General features: G+C 43.7%; 1 protein-coding gene across 5 annotated transcripts in view; it reads right to left on the bottom strand.

The window, feature by feature from the left end:
• Nucleotides 1–1,743: 1,743 nt before the first annotated feature.
• uvssa (UV-stimulated scaffold protein A) overlaps nt 1,744–21,871 on the bottom strand; it is a 141,984-nt gene continuing 121,856 nt past the window's right edge. For all 5 annotated transcript variants that reach the window (XM_068029571.1, XM_068029581.1, XM_068029591.1 and 2 more), the window contains 2 exons: nt 18,012–18,195; nt 1,744–2,270 (listed from right to left, as the gene is read on the bottom strand). In XM_068029571.1, the coding sequence (XP_067885672.1) occupies nt 2,177–2,270; nt 18,012–18,195 (278 nt within the window). In that variant the 3' untranslated portion in view covers nt 1,744–2,176. The remainder of the gene's footprint in view (nt 2,271–18,011; nt 18,196–21,871) is intronic.

Below are 21,871 nucleotides of genomic sequence, written 5' to 3'. Positions count from 1 at the left end.
CCGTCACGTCATGCTTGAAAGGATCCATGATGCGAAGCTTTGGGTTTCCCATTAGTTGTCTGGCCCCGGCTACCGCACCATACTGAAGGTCCTTGGGTACACGATGTCTTCCATTCTGCAGACATGTCCAATCCACTGAAGCCACCTCTGTTTGATTAGGGCACAGTGGTTAGCACTGCAGCCTCACAGCTCCAGCGACCCAGGTTCAGTTCTGGGTACTGCCTGTGCAGAGTTTGTAAGTTCTCCCTGTGACCATGTGGATTTTCACTGGGTGCTCCGGTTTCCTCCCACAGCCAAAGACTTGCAGGTTGATCGGTAAATTGGCCATTGTAAATTGCCCCTAGTGTAGGTAGGTGGTAGAAGAATTGTGCAGATGTGGTAGGGAATATGGGGTTATCCCTTGCGCGTTTCATGAGTTGGCCAAAGGTAGTAGCTACTTTCCCTATGCGTGTATCGAGCTCTGCATCAAGGGAAAGATTGTCTGTCACCGTGGACCCAAGGTGGTAGAATGTGCTAACCCCTTCTGGTGGAGTATTATTTAGTGTAATCGGGGTGGAGATGCAACACCTTGTCCCATGACCATGGTTTCCTTGACCCTTATAATCAAGGAGGACATGTTACAGGCATGGGAGGGACATCACTCATAGGAACATAAGAAATAGCAGCTGGAGTAGACCAGATGGCCCATTGAGACTGCTCCACGATTCAATACAATCATGGCTGATCTGCTGCCTCAACTCCACTTTCCCACCCGCTCCCAATATCCTCTGATTCCCTGAAAAACAAAGAATCTATCTATATAGCCCTGCCTTAAATATACTCGATGATGGAGCATCCACAACACTGAGTGAAGAAATTTCTCCTCATCTGAGTCCTAAATGATCGAAACCTTGTCCTTAGACTGTGCCCCCATGTTCTAGATTCCCCAGCCAGAGGAAGCAATCTCTGAGTGTTTATTTATTTATTTATTTAGAGATACAGCACTGAAACAGTCCCTTCGGCCCACCGAGTCTGTGCCGACCCACAACCACCCATTTATACTAACCCTACAGTAATGCCATATTCCCTATCACCTCCCTACACTAGGGGCCAATTTACCTATCATCTGCAAGTCTTTGGCATGTGGGAGGAAACCGGAGCACCCGGGGAAAACCCACGCAGACACAGGGAGAACTTGCAAACTCCGCACAGGCAGTACCCAGAATTGAACCCGGGTCCCTGAAGCTGTGAGGCTGCGGTGCTAACCACTGCGCCACTGTGCCGCCCATAAATTTACCCTTCAGAATTTTGTATGTTTCAGTGAGATCACCTCTCACTCATAGAATCATGGAACAGTCGCAGCATAGGAGGCAGCCACTTGGCCCATCATGTCCATGCTGGCTCTCTACAAGAGCAACTCAGCTAGTCCCGCTCAACCTGCCTTTTCCCTAATTTTTTCTCTTGAGATAATCATTCAATTCTCCTTTGAAAGCCACAACTGAATTGGCCTCCACCACACTCTGGGTGTTTATCATCATGCGGCAATATACTCCCCTCCTGCACCCCCCTCTCCCCACAACAGCTACCCCACATTTTTCTCCACATGTACTCTCTGGACAAAACGCAAGCTGGAATACTCCAAACATTTGGGCCACTGAAATATTTTAACAGTCTCTCTATAGGAAAGAACACATTTAGATAGTTTTGCATCAGTTAAGTTGCAAGGATCACTGTTAATCTGAATAAAATATGCATCACAATTAGTAAAGAGGCACTGAATCCTTTATTTAAGAAGTAAAGATTTAAAAAGTGTGTCTTTATCAGATGCATTCAAATACAAAGAAAATCTATAGAGGTTGTAGTAAAGTTTAAATTGATTTGAACTGCTGGTAACAAGAGTAGTTAATCAGTGCATTTCTTTCAATTACACCAAAAAATACCATGAGTAACTCTGAAGTCCAAGCAGTTTTGTATATTACATTATCAATCATGATTATCGCCCATCACAATAACTAAATAGATTAAATACTTAATTTACAAATGTAGCACACTGATGTAAAAATTGACATTCTAAAAATTTTAAAATAACAATCTGTAGGGAAAAAGGTAGATTTAGCTGCTTGAAATCCCTTTTGCAAGAGACCTGAAAGTTACACATAATAGTGTCACGAGTCCATTTTTGCCACTTTTGTTGTCCTTATTTCAATGCATAGTTGAACTGGTTTGCAAACTTTTCATGTTTCCTTTTGTCTATACGAGCCAATGCTTCGGAGACTCGTTTCATTGAAGTCCTGCGAAGAGAAACAAAAATAAACAGGTGTATTGTTTGGACTTATACAGTGTGCTGGCAGAATATTACTTATCTTGCTCAACATACCACCATCATATTATGTTATAGCTTTAACTCACTCTTGCAGCTGCAAAGATGACACCATTAGGACCAACAGCTGCAAAGAACAAACTATAATCCTAGAATGTTTATAACACAGAAGGAAGGCATTTGGCCTCTTGTGTCCATGGTGGCTCTGTTCAAGAGCTACTCAGCTAGTCCCACTCCCACGACGTTCTCCATAGCCCTGCAATTTTTTTCTCCTTAGACAATTGTCCAGTTCCCTTTTGAAAGCCATGATTGAACCTGCCTCCACCAGATCTCAGGCAGTGCAGTCCAGATCCTAACCTCTCGCTGCATAAAAGTTTTTCCTCTTGTCGCGTCTGGTTCTTTTGGTAATCACCTTAAATCGGTGTCCTCTGGTTCTCGACCGTTCCACCAACGGAACAGTTTCTCCCTATCGACTCTATCCAGACCCCTCAATATTGAAATTAAATAGCCACTATAGTATTCTTGTGTGGAGACTACATTTCAATTTATAAAAAAGATACTATATTTGATGTCCTTCAGTTTGATTTAATTTCATAAAACAAGAAGTGCCACAAAATGATAGGAGTCAAGCTCTTAACCTTGTTCTGGTCTTTAGGGAGAAGTAATGAACAGTATGTATAGGAGGATGTCCTACACAGACAAAAGACTGATGAGGAAGTACTGGAAATGGAGAAAAGAGAAAATCAGTGCATAACAGCAAAGAGAGAAAGATACAATACTGTGGTCACATCATCAGAGCAGAAAGGTAGACAGAGACAAAGAAGGTTGTATTGGAGAAAATAATGGGGGCTGAAGGTTGATAAGTCCCCAGGACCTGATATTCTACATCCCAGAGTATTGAAAGAGGTAGCTAAAGAAATAGTGGATGCACTGATCATCTTCCAAAATTCTACAGATTCTGGAACGGTTCCTGCAGATTGGAAGGTAGCAAATGTCACCCCACTATTTGAAAAGGGAGGGAGAGAAAAAAACAGAGAACTACAGACCCGTTGGCCTTACATCAGTAGTAGGGAAAATGCTAGAATCTATTCTAAAGGATGTGATAAATGGACACGGATAATTATGGTCTGATTGGGCAGAGTCAACATGGATTTATGAATGGTGTTACGACCAGGTGAGAAAGAGGTCTAGGGTTCCCTTTCAGCCTTCACCTGGTCTACTGTAAACGGGTTTAATTTTAAACATATTGTGTTTTTAGCTCCCCCTTGGTGAATCCTTGTTCACTGCTTTCCAATTATAAGGCAAATAAACCAGCATAAATAGGCTTTCTTAGGTTCAAAGAAGAAAAGGTGAAATTTATTAAACTTGAACTCTAATTCAGTTGACGCAAACAGATACACAATGCGCCCACACTAGCATGCATACGTGATACACACATGCAAATAACGACAGTAAAGAGAAGAAATAAAGTGCAGAAGTTTGAGGCAATAGCTAAAGAGTTTTTGTTACAGTTCTTCAAGCTCACTGTAAAGTCTTTGATTGTAGGCAGCTCTTGCTTTCCATTGGGGCCCAGTATTCTTCTGAAACCTTGCTTGCTGTAGAAGACTTTTCTATCTTGGGGTTCATGTGTCTTCAGTGGATTTGGAGGCTTGTGAGAAGGAAATGGGAGCAGGTAGTCAGGAGAGATCTTCTCAGTCCAGGAGCTTTCTGCCCAAACTGTTTGTACAAATTCAAAAAACTCAGGTTGCCCAGCAGGTTAGTCATGTGACTAGTTGGTTTGACCATGTCCATTTGGACATCTTAGCAGTCAACCTGGAATGCGAGCTCCCCCCATCTTCAATGTCTGGTGCTCACAGTGGCGAACACTGCAGCCTCACAGTTCCAGTAACCCGGGCTCGGTTCTGGGTGCTGCCTGTGCAAAGTTTGCAAGTTCTCCCTGTGACCGCATGGGTTTCTGCCGGGTGCTTCGGTTTCCTCCCACAGCCAAAGACTTGCAGGCTGATAGGTAAATTGGCCATTGTAAATTGCCCCTAGTGTAGGTAGGTGGTAGGAGAATTGTGTGGATGTGCTCGGGAATATGGGGTTAAATGTAGGATTAGTATGAATGGGTGGTTGTTGGTCGGCAGAGACTTGATGGGCGGAAGGGCCTGTTTCAGTGTTGCAACTCGAAATAAGTAAATTGGGAGCTCTGCCTTTGAAAGGACTGCCACATGTGATTTTGTCCTGCCTGGAGTGAAGAAATTTCTCCTCATCTTAGTCCTAAATGATCGAAACCTTGTCCTTAGACTGTGCCCCCATGATCTAGATTCCCCAGCCAGAGGAAGCAATCTCTGAGTGTTTATTTATTTATTTATTTAGAGATACAGCACTGAAACAGGCCCTTCGGCCCACCGAGTCTGTGCCGACCAACAACCACCCATTTATACTTCTTTCTTTTGGGCCTCCTTACCTCGAGAGACAATGGATACGTGCCTGGAGGTGGTCAGTGGTTTGTGAAGCAGCGCCTGGAGTGGCTATAAAGGCCAATTCTAGAGTTACAGGCCCTTCCACAGGTGCTGCAGAGAAATTTGTTTGTCGGGGCTGTTGCATAGTTGGCTCTCCCCTTGCGCCTCTGTCTTTTTTCCTGCCAACTGCTAAGTCTCTTCGACTCGCCACATTTTAGCCCTGTCTTTAAGGCTGCCCGCCAGCTCTGGCGAACGCTGGCAACTGACTCCCACGACTTGTGATCAATTTCACAGGATTTCATGTCGCGTTTGCAGACGTCTTTAAAGCGGAGACATGGGCAGCCGGTGGGTCCGATACCAGTGGCGAGCTCGCTGTACAATGTGTCTTTAGGGATCCTGCCATCTTCCATGCGGCTCACATGGCCAAGCCATCTCAAGCACCGCTGGCTCAGTAGTGTGTACAAGCTGGGGATGTTGGCCGCCTCGAGGACTTCTGTGTTGGAGATGCAGTCCTGCCACCTGATGCCAAGTATTCTCCGGAGGCAGCGAAGATGGAATGAATTGAGACGTCGCTCTTGGCTGACATATGTTGTCCAGGCCTCGCTGCCATAGAGCAAGGTACTGAGGACACAGGCCTGATACACTCGGACTTTTGTGTTCCGTGTCAGTGCGCCATTTTCCCACACTCTCTTGGCCAGTCTGGACATAGCAGTGGAAGCCTTACCCATGCGCTTGTTGATTTCTGCATCTAGAGACAGGTTACTGGTGATAGTTGAGCCTAGGTAGGTGAACTCTTGAACCACTTCCAGAGCGTGGTCGCCAATATTGATGGATGGAGCATTTCTGACGTCCTGCCCCATGATTTTCGATTTCTTGAGGCTGATGGTTAGGCCAAATTCATTGCAGGCAGCCGCAAACCTGTCGATGAGACTCTGCAGGCACTCTTCAGTATGAGATGTTAAAGCAGCATAGTCAGCAAAGAGGAGTTCCCTGATGAGGACTTTCCGTACTTTGGACTTCGCTCTTAAACGGGCAAGGTTGAACAACCTGCCCCCTGATCTTTTGTGGAGGAAAATTCCTTCTTCAGAGGACTTCAACGCATGTGAAAGCAACAGGGAGAAGAAAATCCCAAAAAGTGTGGGTGAGAGAACACAGCCCTGTTTCACGCCACTGAGGATAGGAAAGGGGTCTGATGAGGAGCCACCATGTTGAATTGTGCCTTTCATATTGTCATGGAATGAGGTGATGATACTTAGTAGCTTTGGTGGGCATCCGATCTTTTCTAGTAGTCTGAAGAGACCACGTCTGCTGACGAGGTTAAAGGCTTTGGTGAGATCAATGAAAGCAATGTAGAGGGGCATCTGTTGTTCACGGTATTTCTCCTGAATCTGACGAAGGGAGAACAGCATGGCAACGGTCGATCTCTCTGCACGAAAGCCACACTGTGCCTCAGGGTATACCACCCCACCCTACAGTAATCCCATATTCCCTATCACCTCCCTGCACTAGGTGCCAATTTAGCCATCACCTGCAAGTCTTTGGCATGTGGGAGGAAACCGGAGCACCCGGGGAAAACCCACGCAGACACAGGGAGAACTTGCAAACTCCGCACAGGCAGTACCCAGAATTGAACCCGGGTCCCTGGAGCTGAGAGGCTGCGGTGCTAACCACTGCGCCACTGTGCCGCCCATAAATTTACCCTTCAGAATTTTGTATGTTTCAGTGAGATCACCTCTCACTCATAGAATCATATAACAGTCGCAGCATGGGAGGCAGCCACTTGGCCCATCATGTCCATGCTGGCTCTCTACAAGAGCAACTCAGCTAGTCCCACTCAACCTGCCTTTTCCCTAATTTTATTGTCTTTCCAGCCAAGATCTGGCTATTTTTAAAGCTTGAAACAGTTTGAAATTAATATGCCTCATGCTTGGCAGGTGAGGGCCTCCATGACAATGGGAAATCATGTTTGACGAACCTGTTGGGAGTTTTTCTGAGGATGTTACGATGATAAAGGGGAGTTGGTGGACATAGTATACTTGGATTTTCAGAAGGCTTCTGATAAAGTCCCCCATAGGAGGTTGGTTAGCAAAATTAAAGCACATGGGATAGGAGGTAATATACTGGCATGGATTAAGGATTGTTTAACAGGCAGAAAACAGAATGGGAATAAACTGGTCATTCTTGCTTTGGCAGGCTGTGACTAGTGGGATACCGCAAGGATCAGTACTTGGGCCCCAGCTGTTTACAGTATATATCAATGATTTGAGTGTGGGGACCAAATGTAATATTTCCAAGTTTGCAGATGATACAAAACTAGGTGGAAATGAATGTTGTGAGGAAGATACAAAGCGGTTTCAAGGGGATTTGGACAGACTTAGTGAGTGGGCAAGAACATGGCAGATGGAATATAATGTGGAAAAATGTAAAGTTATCTACTTTGGTAGGAGGAACAGATGTGCAGAGTATTTCTTAAATGGCGAGAGATTAGAAAATGTAGACGTACAAAGGGTGTAAAAAGACGTACAAGGGTGTCCTTGTCAATAAGTCACTGAAAGCAAATTTGCAGGTGCAGCAAGCAATTAGGAAGGGCTAATGGTATGTTAGCCTTTATCGCAAGAAGATTTAGGTACAAGAGCAGTGAAGTCTTGGTTCAATTATATAGAACTTCGGTTAGATTGCTCCTGGAGTCCTGTGATGATAGACAGGCAATGGCAAATATTTAAACAGCGCATGGATGAACTGCAACAATTCTTTATTCCTGTCTGGCGCGTAAGTAAAACGGGAAAGGTAGCCAAACCATAGCTTACAAGGGAAATTAGAGATAGCATTAGCTCCAAGGAAGAGGTATATAAATTCGCCAGAAAAAAACACAGACCTGAGGATTGGGAGCAGTTTAGAATTCAGCAAAGGAGGACCAAGGGATTGATTAAGGGGAAAATAGAGGAGAGCAAGCTTGCAGGGAACATAAAAACTGACTGTAAAAGTTTCTATAGGTATGTGAAGAGAAAAAGATTGGTGAAGCTAAATGTAGGTCCCTTACAGTCAGAAACAGGGGGATTTATTATGGGGAACAAAGAAATGACTGACCAACTAAATGCATACTTTGGTTCTGTCTTCACAAAGGAGGACACATATCAAACCAGAAATGTTGTGGAATACCGGGCTTAGTGAGAGAGAGGAACTGAAGGAAATCAGTATTAGTAGAAAAATGGTGTTGGGGAAATTGATGGGATTGAAGGCTGATAAATCCCAGGGCCTGATGGTATGCATCCCAGAGTACTTAAGGAAGTGGCCTTAGAAATAGTGGATGCATTGGTGGTCATCTTCCAAGATTCTATAGACTCTGGAACAGTTCCTACAGATTGGAGGGTAGCGAATGTAACCCCACTATATAAAAATGGAGACAGAGAGAAAATAGGGAATTATAGACCAGTCAGCCTGATGTCAGTAGTGGGGAAAATTCTAGAGTCCATTATCAAAGATTTTACAGCAGAGCACTTGGAGAACAGTGGTAGAATCGGACAGAGTCAGCATGGATTTACGAAAAGGAAATCATGCTCGACAAATCTACTAGAATTCTTTGGGGATGTAACTAGTAGAGTTGATGAGGGGGAACCAGTGGATGTGGTTTATTTGGACTTTCAGAAGGCTTTCAACAAAGTCCCACATAACAGATTAGCGTGTAAAATTAAAGCGCATGGGATTGGGGGTAGTGTATTGCGATGGATAGAAAATTGGTTGGCAGACAGGAAACAAAGTGAAGGGATAAACAGGTCTTTTTCCGAATTGCAGGCAGTGACTAGTGAGGTACCGCAGAGATCGGTGCTAGGGCCCCAGCTGTTCACAATATGTATTAATTATTTAGATGAGAGAACTAAATGTAATATTTCCAAATTTGAAGATGACACAAAACTGGGTGGGAGGGTGAGTTGTGAGGAGGATGCAGAGAGGCTTCAGGGTGATTTGGACAAGTTGAGTGTGTGGACAAATGCATGGCTGATGCAGTATAATGTGGATAAATGTGAAGTTATCCACTTTGGTAGCAAAAACAGGAAGGCAAACCATCTGAAGGGCTATAAACTGAGAGAGGGGAATATACAGTGAGACCTGGGTGTTCTCGTACACCAGTCACCGAAGGTAACCATGCAGGTGCAACAGGCGGTAAAAAAGGCAAATGATATGTTGGCCTTCGTAGCGACAGGATTCGAGTACAGGAGCAGGAATTATACAGGGCCTTGGTGAGGCCACACCTGGAATAGTGTGTGCAGTTTTGGTCTCCTTACCTGAGGAAGGATATTCTTGCTATAGAGGGAGTGCAGCGAAGGTTTACCTGGGATGGCAGGACTGACGTATGGGGAGATTGAATCGGTTAGGATTATATTCGTTGGAGTGAAGAGTGAGGGGGGACCTCATAGAAACCTATAAAATTCTAACAGGACTTGAAAGGATAGTTGCAGGAAGGATGTTCCCGATGATGGGGGAGTCCAGAACCAGGGGTCATAGTCTTAAGGATACAGGGTAAATCTTTCAGGACTGATATGAGGAGCAATTTCTCCACCCAGAGTGTGGCGAGCCTATTTACATGTTACTATGTGCAGTTTTGGTCCCCTTACATTAGGAAGGATATTATTGCCGTAGAGAGAGTGCAACGAAGGTTCAGCAGACTTGTTCCTGGGATGGCGGGGCTGTGCTTTGAAGAGAGATTGGGGAAACAGGGCCTGTATTCTCTAGAGCTTCAAAAAATGAGAGGTGGTCTCATTGAAATCTACAAAATACTTAAAGGGATAGACAGGGTAGATGCAGGTAACATGTTTCCCCTGGTTGGGGAGTCTAGAATAAGGGGACACAATTTCAAAATAAGGGGGAAGCCACATAGCACAGAGATGAGGAGAAATTTATTTTCTCAGAGGGTTGTGAATCTTTGGCATTCTCTACCCCAGAGGGCTGTGGAAGCTCAGTCATTGAGTATGTTTAAAGTAGAGATTGACAGATTTCTAAATACCAATAACATAAAGGGATTTTAAAAAATTCATTCATGGGATGTGGGTGACGCTGGCCAGGCCAGCATTTATTGCCCATCCCTAATTGCCCTTGAGGAGGTGGTGGTGAGCTGCCTTCTTGAACCGCTGCAGTCCATGTGGGGAAGGTACACCCACAGTGCACTTAGGAAGGGAGTTCCAGGATTTTGACCCAGCGACAGTGAAGGAACGGCGATATAGTTCCAAGTCAAGATGGTGTGTGACTTGGAGGGGAATTTGCAGTTGGTGGTGTTCCCATGCATTTGCTGCCCTTGTCCTTCTAGTTGGGAGAGGTCGCGGGTTTGGAAGGTGCTGTCTAAGGAGCCTTGATGAGTTGCTGCAGTGCATCTTGTAGATGGTACACACTGCTGCCACTGTGCGTCAGTGGTGGAGGGAGTGAATGTTTGTAGATGGGGTGCCAATCAAGTGGGCTGCTTTGTCCTGGATGGTGTCGAGCTTCTTGAGTGTTGTTGGAGCTGCACCCATCCAGGCAAGTGGAGAGTATTCCATCACACTCCTGACTTGTGCCTTGTAGATGGTGGACAGGCTTTGGGGATTCAGGAGGTGAGTTACTCGCCACAGGATTCCTAGCCTCTGACCTGCTCTTGTAGCCAAGGTATTTATATGGCTATTCCAGTTCAGTTTCTGGTCAATGGTAGCCCCTAGGATGTTGATCGTGGGGGATTCAGCGATGGTAATGCTGTTGAATGTCAAGGGGAAATGGTTAGATCCTCATTGTTGGAGATGGTCATTGCCTGGCACTTGTGTGGCGCGAATGTTACTTGCCACTTATCAGCCCAAGCCTGGATATTGTCCAAGTCTTGCTGAATTGCTACACGGACTGCTTCAGTATCTGAGGAGTCACGAATGGTGCCGAACATTGTGCAATCATCAGCGAACATCCCCACTTCTGACCTTATGATTGAAGGAAGGTCATTGATGAAGCAGCTGAAGATGGTTGTCCTCACTTTCCACTCTATCAGCCTCCATATGCAAAGGATCATCCTCCGCCATTTCCAGCATTATGCCACTACCAAACGCATCTTCCCCTCCCTTCCCGTCAGCATTCTGAAGGGATCGTTCCCTCCGTGACACCCTGGTCCACTCCTCCATTACCCCCAAAACCTCATCCCCTTCTCATGGCACCTTCCCCTGCAATCGCAGGAGGTGTAATACCTGCCCATTTACCTCCTCTCTCCTCACTATCCCAGGCCCCAAACACCTTTCAGGTGAAACAGCGATTTACTTGTACTTCTTTCAATGTAGTATACTGTATTCACTGCTCACAATGTGGTCTCCTCTACATTGGGGAGACCAAACGCAGACAGGGTGACTGCTCTGCGGAACACCTCCGCTCAGTCCGCAAGCAGGACCCCGAGCTTCCAGTTGCTTGCCCTTTCAACACTGCCCCCTGCTCTCATACTCACATCTCTGTCCAGGCATTGCTTCAGTGTTCCAGTGAACAACAATGCAAGCTCGAGGAACAGCATCTCATTTACCGATTAGGCACACTACAGCCTGCCGGACTGAACACTGAGTTCAATAATTTCAGAGCATGATGGGCTCCCCACTTTACTTTTCTCGTTATTTTTTTCTTTTTCCTTTTTAAAATTTTTTTCTGTGTTTATTTTATTTTGTTTCATCTTAGTTTGTTCAGTTTGCTTACCCACTGTTTTTTTTCATGTTTGTACTTGCGGCTGTTCAATTTGCAGTCCATTAACACCCGATCTGTACTAATACTTTGTCTTTCAACACACGATTAACATATTGTTTGCCTTTGCTCCACGACCTTCTGGTCAGCTGTTCTGTGACCTTGTCCTATTTACACCTTCTCCTTTGTTATCTCTTGCCCCACCCCCGCTTTACTTGCTTATAACCTTATACATTTCTAATATTTGCTAGTTCTGAAGAAGGGTCACTGACCTGAAACATTAACTCTGCTTCTCTCTCCACAGATGCTGCCAGGCCTGCTGAGTATTTCCAGCATTTCTTGCTTTTACTTTATATTGAAGATGGTTGGGCCTAGGACACTACCCTGAGGAACTCCTGCAGCTCAGATGATTGACCGCCAACAACCACAATCATCTTCCTTTGCGCTAAGTATGACTCCAGCCAGCGGAGGGTTTTCCCCGATTCCCATTGACCTCAGTTTTGCTCGGGCTCCTTGATGCCACACTCGGTCAAATGCTGCCTTGATGTTAAGGGCAGTCACTCTCACTTCACCTCTGGAGTTCAGCTCTTTTGTCCATGTTTGAACCAAGGCTGTAATGAGGTCAGGAGCTGAGTGGCCCTGGCGGAACCCAAACTGAGCATCATTGAGCAGGTTATTGCGAAGCAAGTGCTGCTTGATGGCACTGTTGATGATAACTTCCATCACTTTACAGATGATTGAGAGTAGACTGATGGGACGGTAATTGGCCGGGTTGGATTTGTCCTGCTTTTTGTGTACAGGACATATTTGAGCAATTTTCCACATTGTAGGGTAGATGCCAGTGTTGTAGCTGTTCTGGAACAGCTTGGCTCGGGGCGCGGCAAGTTCTGGAGCACAGGTCTTCAGTACTATTGCCAGAATATTGTCAGGGCCCATAGCCTTTGCTGTATCCAGTGCCTTCAGTCGTTTCTTGATATCATGGGGAGTGAATCAAATTGGCTGAAGTCTGGCATCTGTGATGCCGGGGACTTCAGGTGGAGGCCGAGATGGATCATCAACTCGGCACTTCTGGCTGAAGATTGTTGCAAATGTTTCTGCCTTATCTTTTGCGCTGATGTGCTGGGCTCCCCCATCATAGAGGATGGGGATATTTTTGAAGCCACCTCCTCCAGTTAGTTGTTTAATTGCCCACCACCATTCACGGCTTGATGTGGCAGGACTGCAGAGCTTAGATCAGATCCGTTGGTTACGGGATCGCATGCTGCTTGGATGTCGCATATCGCATGGACATGGGGATAGTGTGGCAAAAAGGCACTGAAGTGGATAATCAGCCAGGATCGTACTGAATGGTGGAGCAGACTCGATAGGCTGAATGGCCTACTCTTGCTCCTAAGTTCCTATGAGACAATTATTGAAAGTAAACAGCAACATAAAACGTAGGTGAGGGAAGCAGAGGAGAAACTGGATGACGGATATAATGGACTGGATGCAGTTGACCTATGTGGAATGTGTGAGGGCAGCACATGGCAGACAGAGATGGAGATCTATGGCAGTCAACCTTCTGGGAAGATGATGACACCAACAAACGAATGAAATGAACAGTGGCAACATATTTCTGAGAATTGAGGAGAAAATGGAGGGAGAGCCATGTATCGCTTTCACACCTCTTGGAGGTCAATTAGATAACAAAGAAATGAAAGCATATTGAAATTTGGTATTTGACTGATTCAAAGGAGCCAACAAAATGATTTACAAACACATATTTCAGTAGAGTCCTCCTGATCAATCGTGGGAGTGGGAGAGTGCGCAGGCTAAAGATAAAGATGGTAAAATTCAACCTCAGCAGGGACACAGATGGCCGATAAGGACCTGCTGCTCATGATGCACCATGTCCAGTGTTATCATTGTCCTCAATGGATGGAAGATCGAGCAGAGTGTATAATGACAGCTGATCAAGTTGAATTTTTACCTTCAACAGTGCGATGTTTGGGGTCCCAAGGATTAAAAAAAAAGTTCTGAAACAAGACAACAGGCCTAGATATTTTAGCATCATAAACTCTTATACATGGACTTTATATTCTCAATGCTCCACAGTGCCCCTTTTCCGACATATCTTGATAAATGATAGTGAGACCCAAGGATTGCAATAGAGAAACCTTACTCTGTTCAGCAGCTAGAGATATATCACATGCCCACACAAGAATTCTTCTCTCTCTAAAAGCGCTAACTTGAGACTTAGGCATTGGACCAACAAGTAGTTTTATTTACAGAAGGTCAATGAATGAACAATAACCAATATAAAAGTGAAATACACATTCCTCTATATTCCTCCAAATCTTTTTAACCTATCTATTTTTGGATATCCACTGAATAGCTACAAGAGAAGGAAACAAAACAATTTCTATCAATGCACAAGATTCTAATCACAATATCACAAGACAAAAGATAGGGAAGGTAATTTGTCCTATCTCATCATTGACAAACAATTCGGTAAAAAAAAACAGCTGATTAATGATACATTAACACAAGGTACTGAGACATTGTCGCACCTTGGCTTGAGTAACCAGTCACTTATCTAGGAAATAATGAACAGTAGAATATTGAAAAGCAAAATATTCCATATGCTGGATATCTGAAATATAGGCAAAAATTGATAGCAATAATCAGCAGGTCAGGTAATATCTGTGGATAAAGAACAAAAGCCAAGCAGCTCAACTGGGCCTGTGAAGACAACCCAAGTCAGGTACAGCGTAGTAACTGAAGCACTGAATTCAGGTCATAAATCAACCATAATATGTGGTTATACCGCAATAGAATCAAATAATAATTTTAATTTGTACTCTTTTCTAATACAACCCAGCAACATATTTGCCGCTTTTTACAATTTCTTTTAAGTGCATGTGAGCAGATGGTTTTCTTGGATTCTTCCCTGATCAGCATACTGTACAATCAGTCCTTTAACACAAACTCACTCACTCTTTTGGCTCTTTGCTCTTATACTAACTGTACACTTACCACATTGAATAGTATCTGTTACTTAATGTACAAGATGATTTTATAGCTCCATTGCACAAACTTAATCTAATCCAACTGAGTATTTGCAGACGACACAAAACTTGGAAGCACAGTGAACTGCGAGGAGGATTGTGATAGACTTGAAGAGAATATAGGTAAGCTGGTGGAATAGGCAGACAAGTGGCAGATACAATTTAACGTAAAGAGGTATAAAGTGATACATTTTGGTAGGAAGAACGAGAAGGGTACTATTCTAAAGGAGGTGAAGGAACAGAGAAACCTAGGGGTATACGTGCACAAATTGTTGAAGGTGGCAAGGCAGGAAGTGGTTATAAAGATATATGGGATCCTGAGCTTTATAAATAGAGACAGAGTACAAAAGCAAGGAGGTTTGATGAATCTTTATAAAACATTGGTTTGGCTTCAACTGGAGTATTGTGTCCAATTCTGGGCACCGCACTTTAGGAAGGATGTAAAAGCTTTAGAGGGGGCGCGGAAAATATTTGCAATAATGTGGTTCCAGGAATGAAGGACTTCAGATACATGGATAGTTTGGAGAATCGCCTTAGGAGGTTGAGAGGAGATTTGATTGAGGTGTTCAAAACCATGAGACATCTAGACAGAGTAGATAGAGAGAAACTATTCCCATTGGCAGAAGGGAGGAGAAGCAGAGGGGACAGATTTAAAGTGATTGGCAAAAGAACCATTGGCAACATGAGGAAAACCTTTTTTTTTTAAACGCAGCTAGTGGTAATGATCTGCCTGAAAGGGTGGTGCAGGCCGATTCAATTGTGGATTTCAAGAGTGAACTGGGTAAATACCTGAAGGGAAAAAAATTTATAGGGTTACAGGGAAAGGGCTGGGGAGTGGGACAAGCTAAACTGCTGTTGCAGAAAGACAGCATAGACTCCACAGACCAAATGGCCTCCTTCTTTGCTGCAACCCATTCTATGATTTATGCAGCTGACATTTTGCAATTTAAATTTTAACCTCAGTCTTTTCCCCCGTTTGTTCCCCCTCCTTCTTCCCTGCATGAATTAATTTTTTGTAAGGTAGCCTCTTCCTTACAGCCCTATTTGCCTTTGTTCATACACCCCTTACCCCCATTCCCTTTTCATTTTACATTGTACACAATGTGAAAACTGGTGGATCCTTTATCCATAAGGATCCTCCAACAGACTGCATCACCAAAAGTATTGACTCAGAACGTATCCCCAGTTCTGTGCAAATAGACCATAAAATCTTTTAATAGTCAACAAAAAGCAACTAATTTTATTACACAGGAACAAGAATAGGCCATTCAGGCCCTTGTGCCTGTTCCACCATAAAATTAGATCATGCCTCATCTGTACCTCAACTTCATCCACCCACCTTGGCTCCGTAACCCCTAATACACTTGCCTAAAATAAATCTATTAACCTCAGTTGCGAAATTTTGTATTGACCTAGCCTCAACAGCATTTTGGGGGAGAAAGATCTACAAAGCTCTGGTTGGATCCCATGCAGAGTACTGTGTTCAGTTCTGGACATCGCAGCTCACGAAGGATATATTGGCCTTGGACGGGCTGCAGTGCAGATTCACCAGAATGATACCGAAACTAAAAGGGTTAAATTTCCTTGCTTTTGTTTTAAAAGGAAGCAAATAATAATGAAAGGCAGTTTGGTAACATCAAACCTGCTCCTTCCACAAGCCTTATGAAACCTACTGCAGATCAAGTTCATGACCTAATGGAAAGCTCTACTACACAATTATTTGTTGATCCCAAAAGATAACAAAATTAGAGTATTTGTCCATTTTCACTAATCAGCTCTAGCCTCTTTCTCTCTCTCTCCTCACATAACTAACTAGTTGTCAAAATGTGCGAACTGTGCCCTGCAGAGTTTATGGACAGCAGAGTTCTTTAAACATTTTTTAGAAAAGACTTTCACTTAGTAGTCACCTATGGCTGAGTTCATACTTCAGGTCTTCAGGGTCCTTTTCCAAGAGATCTTTATATGTGCCTTCTGTAATTTTAATTTATCATTGCATGGAAAATATTAAGCAAAAATGACTATGTTTACAGGTATTGAAAATCATCCATGCCTGCCTTTAAAATTCAAAGCAACAACCAGTATCCAAAAGGTTTAATAGCTTCATGCAAAATGGCATCAATGAATTTGCTTTTAATCAACTGCCTTTCTTTTAATAGGATTTTTAAAAAATCGTTCACACCCAATCCCTCGAACTGATCTTATCAACACAAAATATGTTTATTATTGTAGGTCTAATTTGTTTAGCAATGACTAGCTTGAACTAAATGCCGAAAAGGAAAAGCCTGAATTTAATAAAAATCACAATAACTCAAATACGAGTGCCTGAACACTGATTTCCCCTGCAGCAGTTACAGAAGAGATCAATACTTTAAGCAATGTAATACCTTGAAAATACATTCTGTTAATAAAAGCACACCAGGCCACTGTGTACATTTAACAGTATTATTTCTATCTTCAAGACCTGTGAAATTAGGAAGCCGCAGAGCTGCAGCCCAAATATCTAATTCTTAAGAGGAGTCTTTAGCACTAATTCAGTGGCCTTGACATGTCCTGGTGTGTAATGTTAAGTCTGGCATCAGCATCACTGCACTGTGTGGTGCTGTAACTGAAATGATATCCATCTCAGTCCTGTGCAACCACTCACTAAATTCTATTGACAGGAACAGCAGGATTTTATTACTTGAAAAATTCAACTCTTTTCTTTCCTTGTGGTAAAAAAGGCCTGAAGGTTAATTAACTTTCTAAGCACTACAGAACATAACTTTTGGGCAGGATATGAAAATGTTGCATTTTTATAGATTTTTCTTGTATATATATTTTGTGGGGTTTGGTTTTGGAGTGACACAAATAGGAATTAACCATCAACTGATATAATTAACCAGTTAATCCATTTATGGTGACGTTGGTTGAGCAATAAACAACTCCCTTGCCCTTTTTGCAAATCCGCCTGAACAGGTAGATGGGACTTTGGTTTAACCAATTGCACCTCCAACAATGCAGCACTCCCTCAGTACTTGAATTGAAATGTCAGCCTAGGTTATTTCATAATTGAGGACTGATTTTTTTTTTTAAGCAGTGTGTTAGGATCTGGAATGCACTGCATGAAAGGGTGGTGGAAGTGGATTCAACAGTAATCTTCAAAAGTAATGTGGATATATACATGAAGGGAAAAGATTTGCAGGGCTATGAGAAAAGAATCAGGTAGTTGGGACCAACTGGATGGCTCTTTCAAAGAGCTGGCACAAGCTAAATGACCTCATTTGATGCCATATCATTTGATGATTCTTGTTGCCAGAACTTTGGAATCAAGCTAGCAGAAGAAAAAAAATTGTGTACACAGACTTTTGGTTAACACATCAAAACCAAATGACAAACTCCCAATTTGGTAAAGAAATATAAATACTTATAATGAAAAAAAATAAGATTGGAAATATGAATTTCAAAAAAAGTTGTCTTAAGTGCAAAGTGTATTTGCTCCAGGTAAAAAGTAAATATTCCTAAATAAATAGAAAAAGGGGCCCTTCAAAAGAAAATACTGCATAAAGCCCTTACTTGTTGAACACTCGTTTCTCCAGCCTTGATCGAGATGTATTACTCTGCTGTTTCAAATCAGTGAGATTTGGATACTTTTTCTTCTTTCCTTTTCCCTTTTTACCTTTTCGGTCACATTTCGAAGAACCAAGATCTACACCTGTGGCAGCTTCAATTTCACGCATCAATTCTGGATCCCGCCAGTCTGTCGAAAGAAACATTTATGAATTTCTTACAGTATTGGGATAGACTATTATGTGTTTAGATTTTTTCTAACCTTCTTATTCCTCCTTTCTCCCAACTTCTCATATCTTCCTAAGTAAGCGCTTGTACTCAAGAAAACAGAAAATTTTGGCTTGCAACTGCCTTTACAAACAGGAGTCATCACATCCCTTAAAGATTTCACTCAAGCTTTAAAATGGTAAAGCATTAAGAGACTGTTATAAGTTTAAAATAGCAAGTAAATTAATTTTACTAAAGATGAACAAGTACATAAGTAACTTTTTTTTTTATTCCCTCATGGGCGTCGCTGGCCGGGCCAGCATTTATTGCCCATCCCCAATTGCCCTTGAGAAGGTGGTGGTGATCAGCCTTCTTGAGGAAGGTACACCCACAGTGCTGTTAGGAAGGGAGTTCCAGGATTTTGACCCAGCGACAGTGAAGGAACGGTGATACAGTTCCAAGTCAGGATGGTGTGTGACTTGGAGGGGAACTTGCAGGTGGTGGTGTTCCCATGCATTTGCTGCCCTTGTCCTTCTACTTGGTAGAGGTCGCGGGTTTGGAAGGAGCTTCGGTGCGTTGCTGCAGTGCATCTCGTAGATGATACACACTGCTGCCGCTGTGCGTCAGTGGTGGAGGGAGTGAATGTTTGTAGATGGGGTGCCAATCAAGCAGGCTGCTTTGTCCTGAATGGTGTCGAGCTTCTTGAGTGTTGTTGGAGCTGCACCCATCCAGGCAAGTGGAGAGTATTCCATCACACTCCTGACTTGTGCCTTGTAGATGGTGGACAGGCTTTGGGGAGTCAGGAGATGAGTTATGCGTTGCAGGATTCTGACCTGCTCTTGTAGCCACGGTATTTATATGGCTACTCCAGTTCAGTTTCTGGTCAATGGTGGACCCTGGGATGTTGATCATGGGGAATTCAGCAATGGTAATGCCATTGAATGTCAAGGGGAGATGGTTAGATTCTCTCTTGTTGGAGATGGTCATTGCCTGGCACTTGTGTGGTGCGAATGTTACTTGCCACTTATCAGCCCAAGCCTGGATATTGTCCAGGTCTTGCTGCATTTCTACAAGGACTGCTTCAGTATCTGAGGAGTCGCAAATGGTGCAGAACATTGTGCAATCATCAGCGAACAGCCCCACTTCTGACCTCATAATTGAAGGAAAGTCATTGATGAAGCAGCTGAAGATGGTTGGGCTTCGGGACACTACCCTGAGGAACTCCTGCAGTGATGTACTGGAGCTCAGAAGTTGACCTCCAACAACCACAACCATCTTCCTTTGTGCAAGGTATGACACCAACCAGCGGAGAGTTTTCCCCGATTCCCATTGACTTCAGTTTTGCTAGGGCTTCTTGATGCCATACTTGGTCAAATGCTGCCTTGATGTCAACGGCTGTCACTCTCACCTCACCTCTTGAGCTCAGCTCGTTTGTCCAGGTTTGAACCAAGGTTGTAATGAGGTCAGGAGCTGAGTGGCCCTGGCGGAACCCAAACTGAGCATCACTGAGCAGGTTATTGCTAAGCAAGTGCCGTTTGATGGCATTGCTGATGATGGGCGGCACAGTGGCGCAGTGGTTAGCACCGCAGCCGCAAAGCTCCAGGGACCCGGGTTCGATTCTGGGTCCTGCCTGTGCGGAGTTTGCAAGTTCTCCCTGTGTCTGTGTGGGTTTCCTCCGGGTGCTCCGGTTTCCTCCCACATGCCAAAGACTTGCAGGTTGATAGGTTAATTGGTCATTATAAATTGCCCCTAGTATAGGTAGGTGGTAGGGAAATATATAGGGACAGGTGGGGATGTGGTAGGAATATGGGATTAGTGTAGGATTAGTATAAATGGGTGGTTGATGGTCGGCACAGACTCGGTGGGCCGAAGGGCCTGTTTCAGTGCTGTATCTCTAAACTAAACATCTTTCATCACTTTACTGATGATTGAGAGTAGGCTGATGGGGCAGTAATTTTCCGGGTTGGATTTGTCCTTCTTTTTGTGTACAGGACATACCTGGGCAATTTTCCACATTGCCGGGTAGATGCCAGTGTCGTAGCTGTACTGGAACAGCTTGGATAGGGGTGAGGCAAGTTCTTGAGCACAGGTCTTCAGTACTATTACAAGAATATTGTCAGGGCCCATAGCTTTTGCAATATCCAGTGCCTTCAGTCGTTTCTTGATATCACGCTGAGTGAAACGAATTGGCTGAAGTCCTGCATCTGTGATGCTGGGGAATTCAGGTTGAGGCCGAGATGGATCATCAACTCGGCACTTCTGGCTGAAGATTGTTGCAAATGCTTCTGCCTTATCTTTCACACTGATGTGCTGGGCTCCCCCACCATTGAGGATGGTGATATTTGTGAAGCCATCTCCTCCAGTTAGTTGTTTAATTGTCCACCACCATTCATGGCTGTTATATGATTGTGACTTATCTATAGTAGATGTCCTTTCTCTTCATTCGTCAAGTAGATAAAAAAAATCATACATTTAAGATCTAAGCTAATTATTTGCAAATATCTTTTTCTTGCATTTCCTATCACTGTTAGAGGCTGAAAGAAGCAGAGAAACACTATCACCTCCAAGACAGACCTGACTTGGAAATATATTGCCGTTCCTTGATCATCGCGGAGTCAGAATTGTGGAACTCCCTATCTAAAAGCCCTATGGGAATACCTTCATTACTTAAGACTGCAGCGGTTCAAGAAAGCTCAGCATCTTCTTCTCAGGAGCAATCAGGGAAAAGCAATAAATGCCAACCTTGGAACAACATCCATTTCTCGAGAATAATAAAAAATCCTACAGTTAACTTCTTAAAAAACTGGCAGCCAAGATGGCCACTGCAATTTGCATCTGAAGCACCTTTGCACATTACAAGACCCCAACCGGAGCCAGAAGTCTAACAAGAAGCCAGCCAGAACAATGCTTTGGCTAATTGAGAAGATTATCCAGATCATCCTCGTTCGCGGGACATTCAAAGTCATCCTGAGACATTAATAAGTAGAGACATCCCTCAGGGCATAACCACTGACAACACCCGAGACAGGTTTTGGGTTTTAGACTTTGGACCTCATTAAAAACAAAAGAGATTGAGAGAACCATGTGAACCATCTGTCCATCGCTGAGAAAACTGGGAGTTTTGTTAGACCAGAGATAAGCAATAATTGAGTGTGCAGCAGCAGAAGGCGGAGTGCATCCCTTTCTCTCTCTCTCTCTCTTCGTTTCACTCAGCGTGACATCAAGAAACGACTGAAGGCGCTGGATACGGCAAAGGCTATGAGCCCTGACAATATTCTGGCAATAGTACTGAAGACCTGTGCTCCAGAACTTTCTCTCCAGAAAACATCAAGTTTGAAAACCGTCTGCAACTGTGGATCCTCCAAGACTACAGATTGTTCCAGAGACCGGGGAAGAGCACCAACTACGATTCTGCCTCCAAAAATCCCTGAGCAAAGCTGGTCAGCCACAAAGTGCACTTTGACCAGCCAAGACTTCAAGAATACAACTCCAGTCAGACGTCCAACAAATCATCCAGCCTCAGTCTGTGTATTTAACTTATATTTATTCTGGTCTTTAATCCATCCAAAAATACCGACTTTCCACTTTGCACTCTATTTGTATGTTCATGATCCTCGTGTGAATGTGCATGAATGTGTAGAGTATTTTTTAAATAGTTT

The sequence above is a fragment of the Heterodontus francisci genome, chromosome 1, assembly GCF_036365525.1.
Source record: "Heterodontus francisci isolate sHetFra1 chromosome 1, sHetFra1.hap1, whole genome shotgun sequence".
Taxonomy (NCBI): Eukaryota; Metazoa; Chordata; class Chondrichthyes; order Heterodontiformes; family Heterodontidae; genus Heterodontus; species Heterodontus francisci.
Note: the sequence above shows the minus strand (reverse complement) of the source record. Positions and strands in the feature narration are given on the sequence as shown.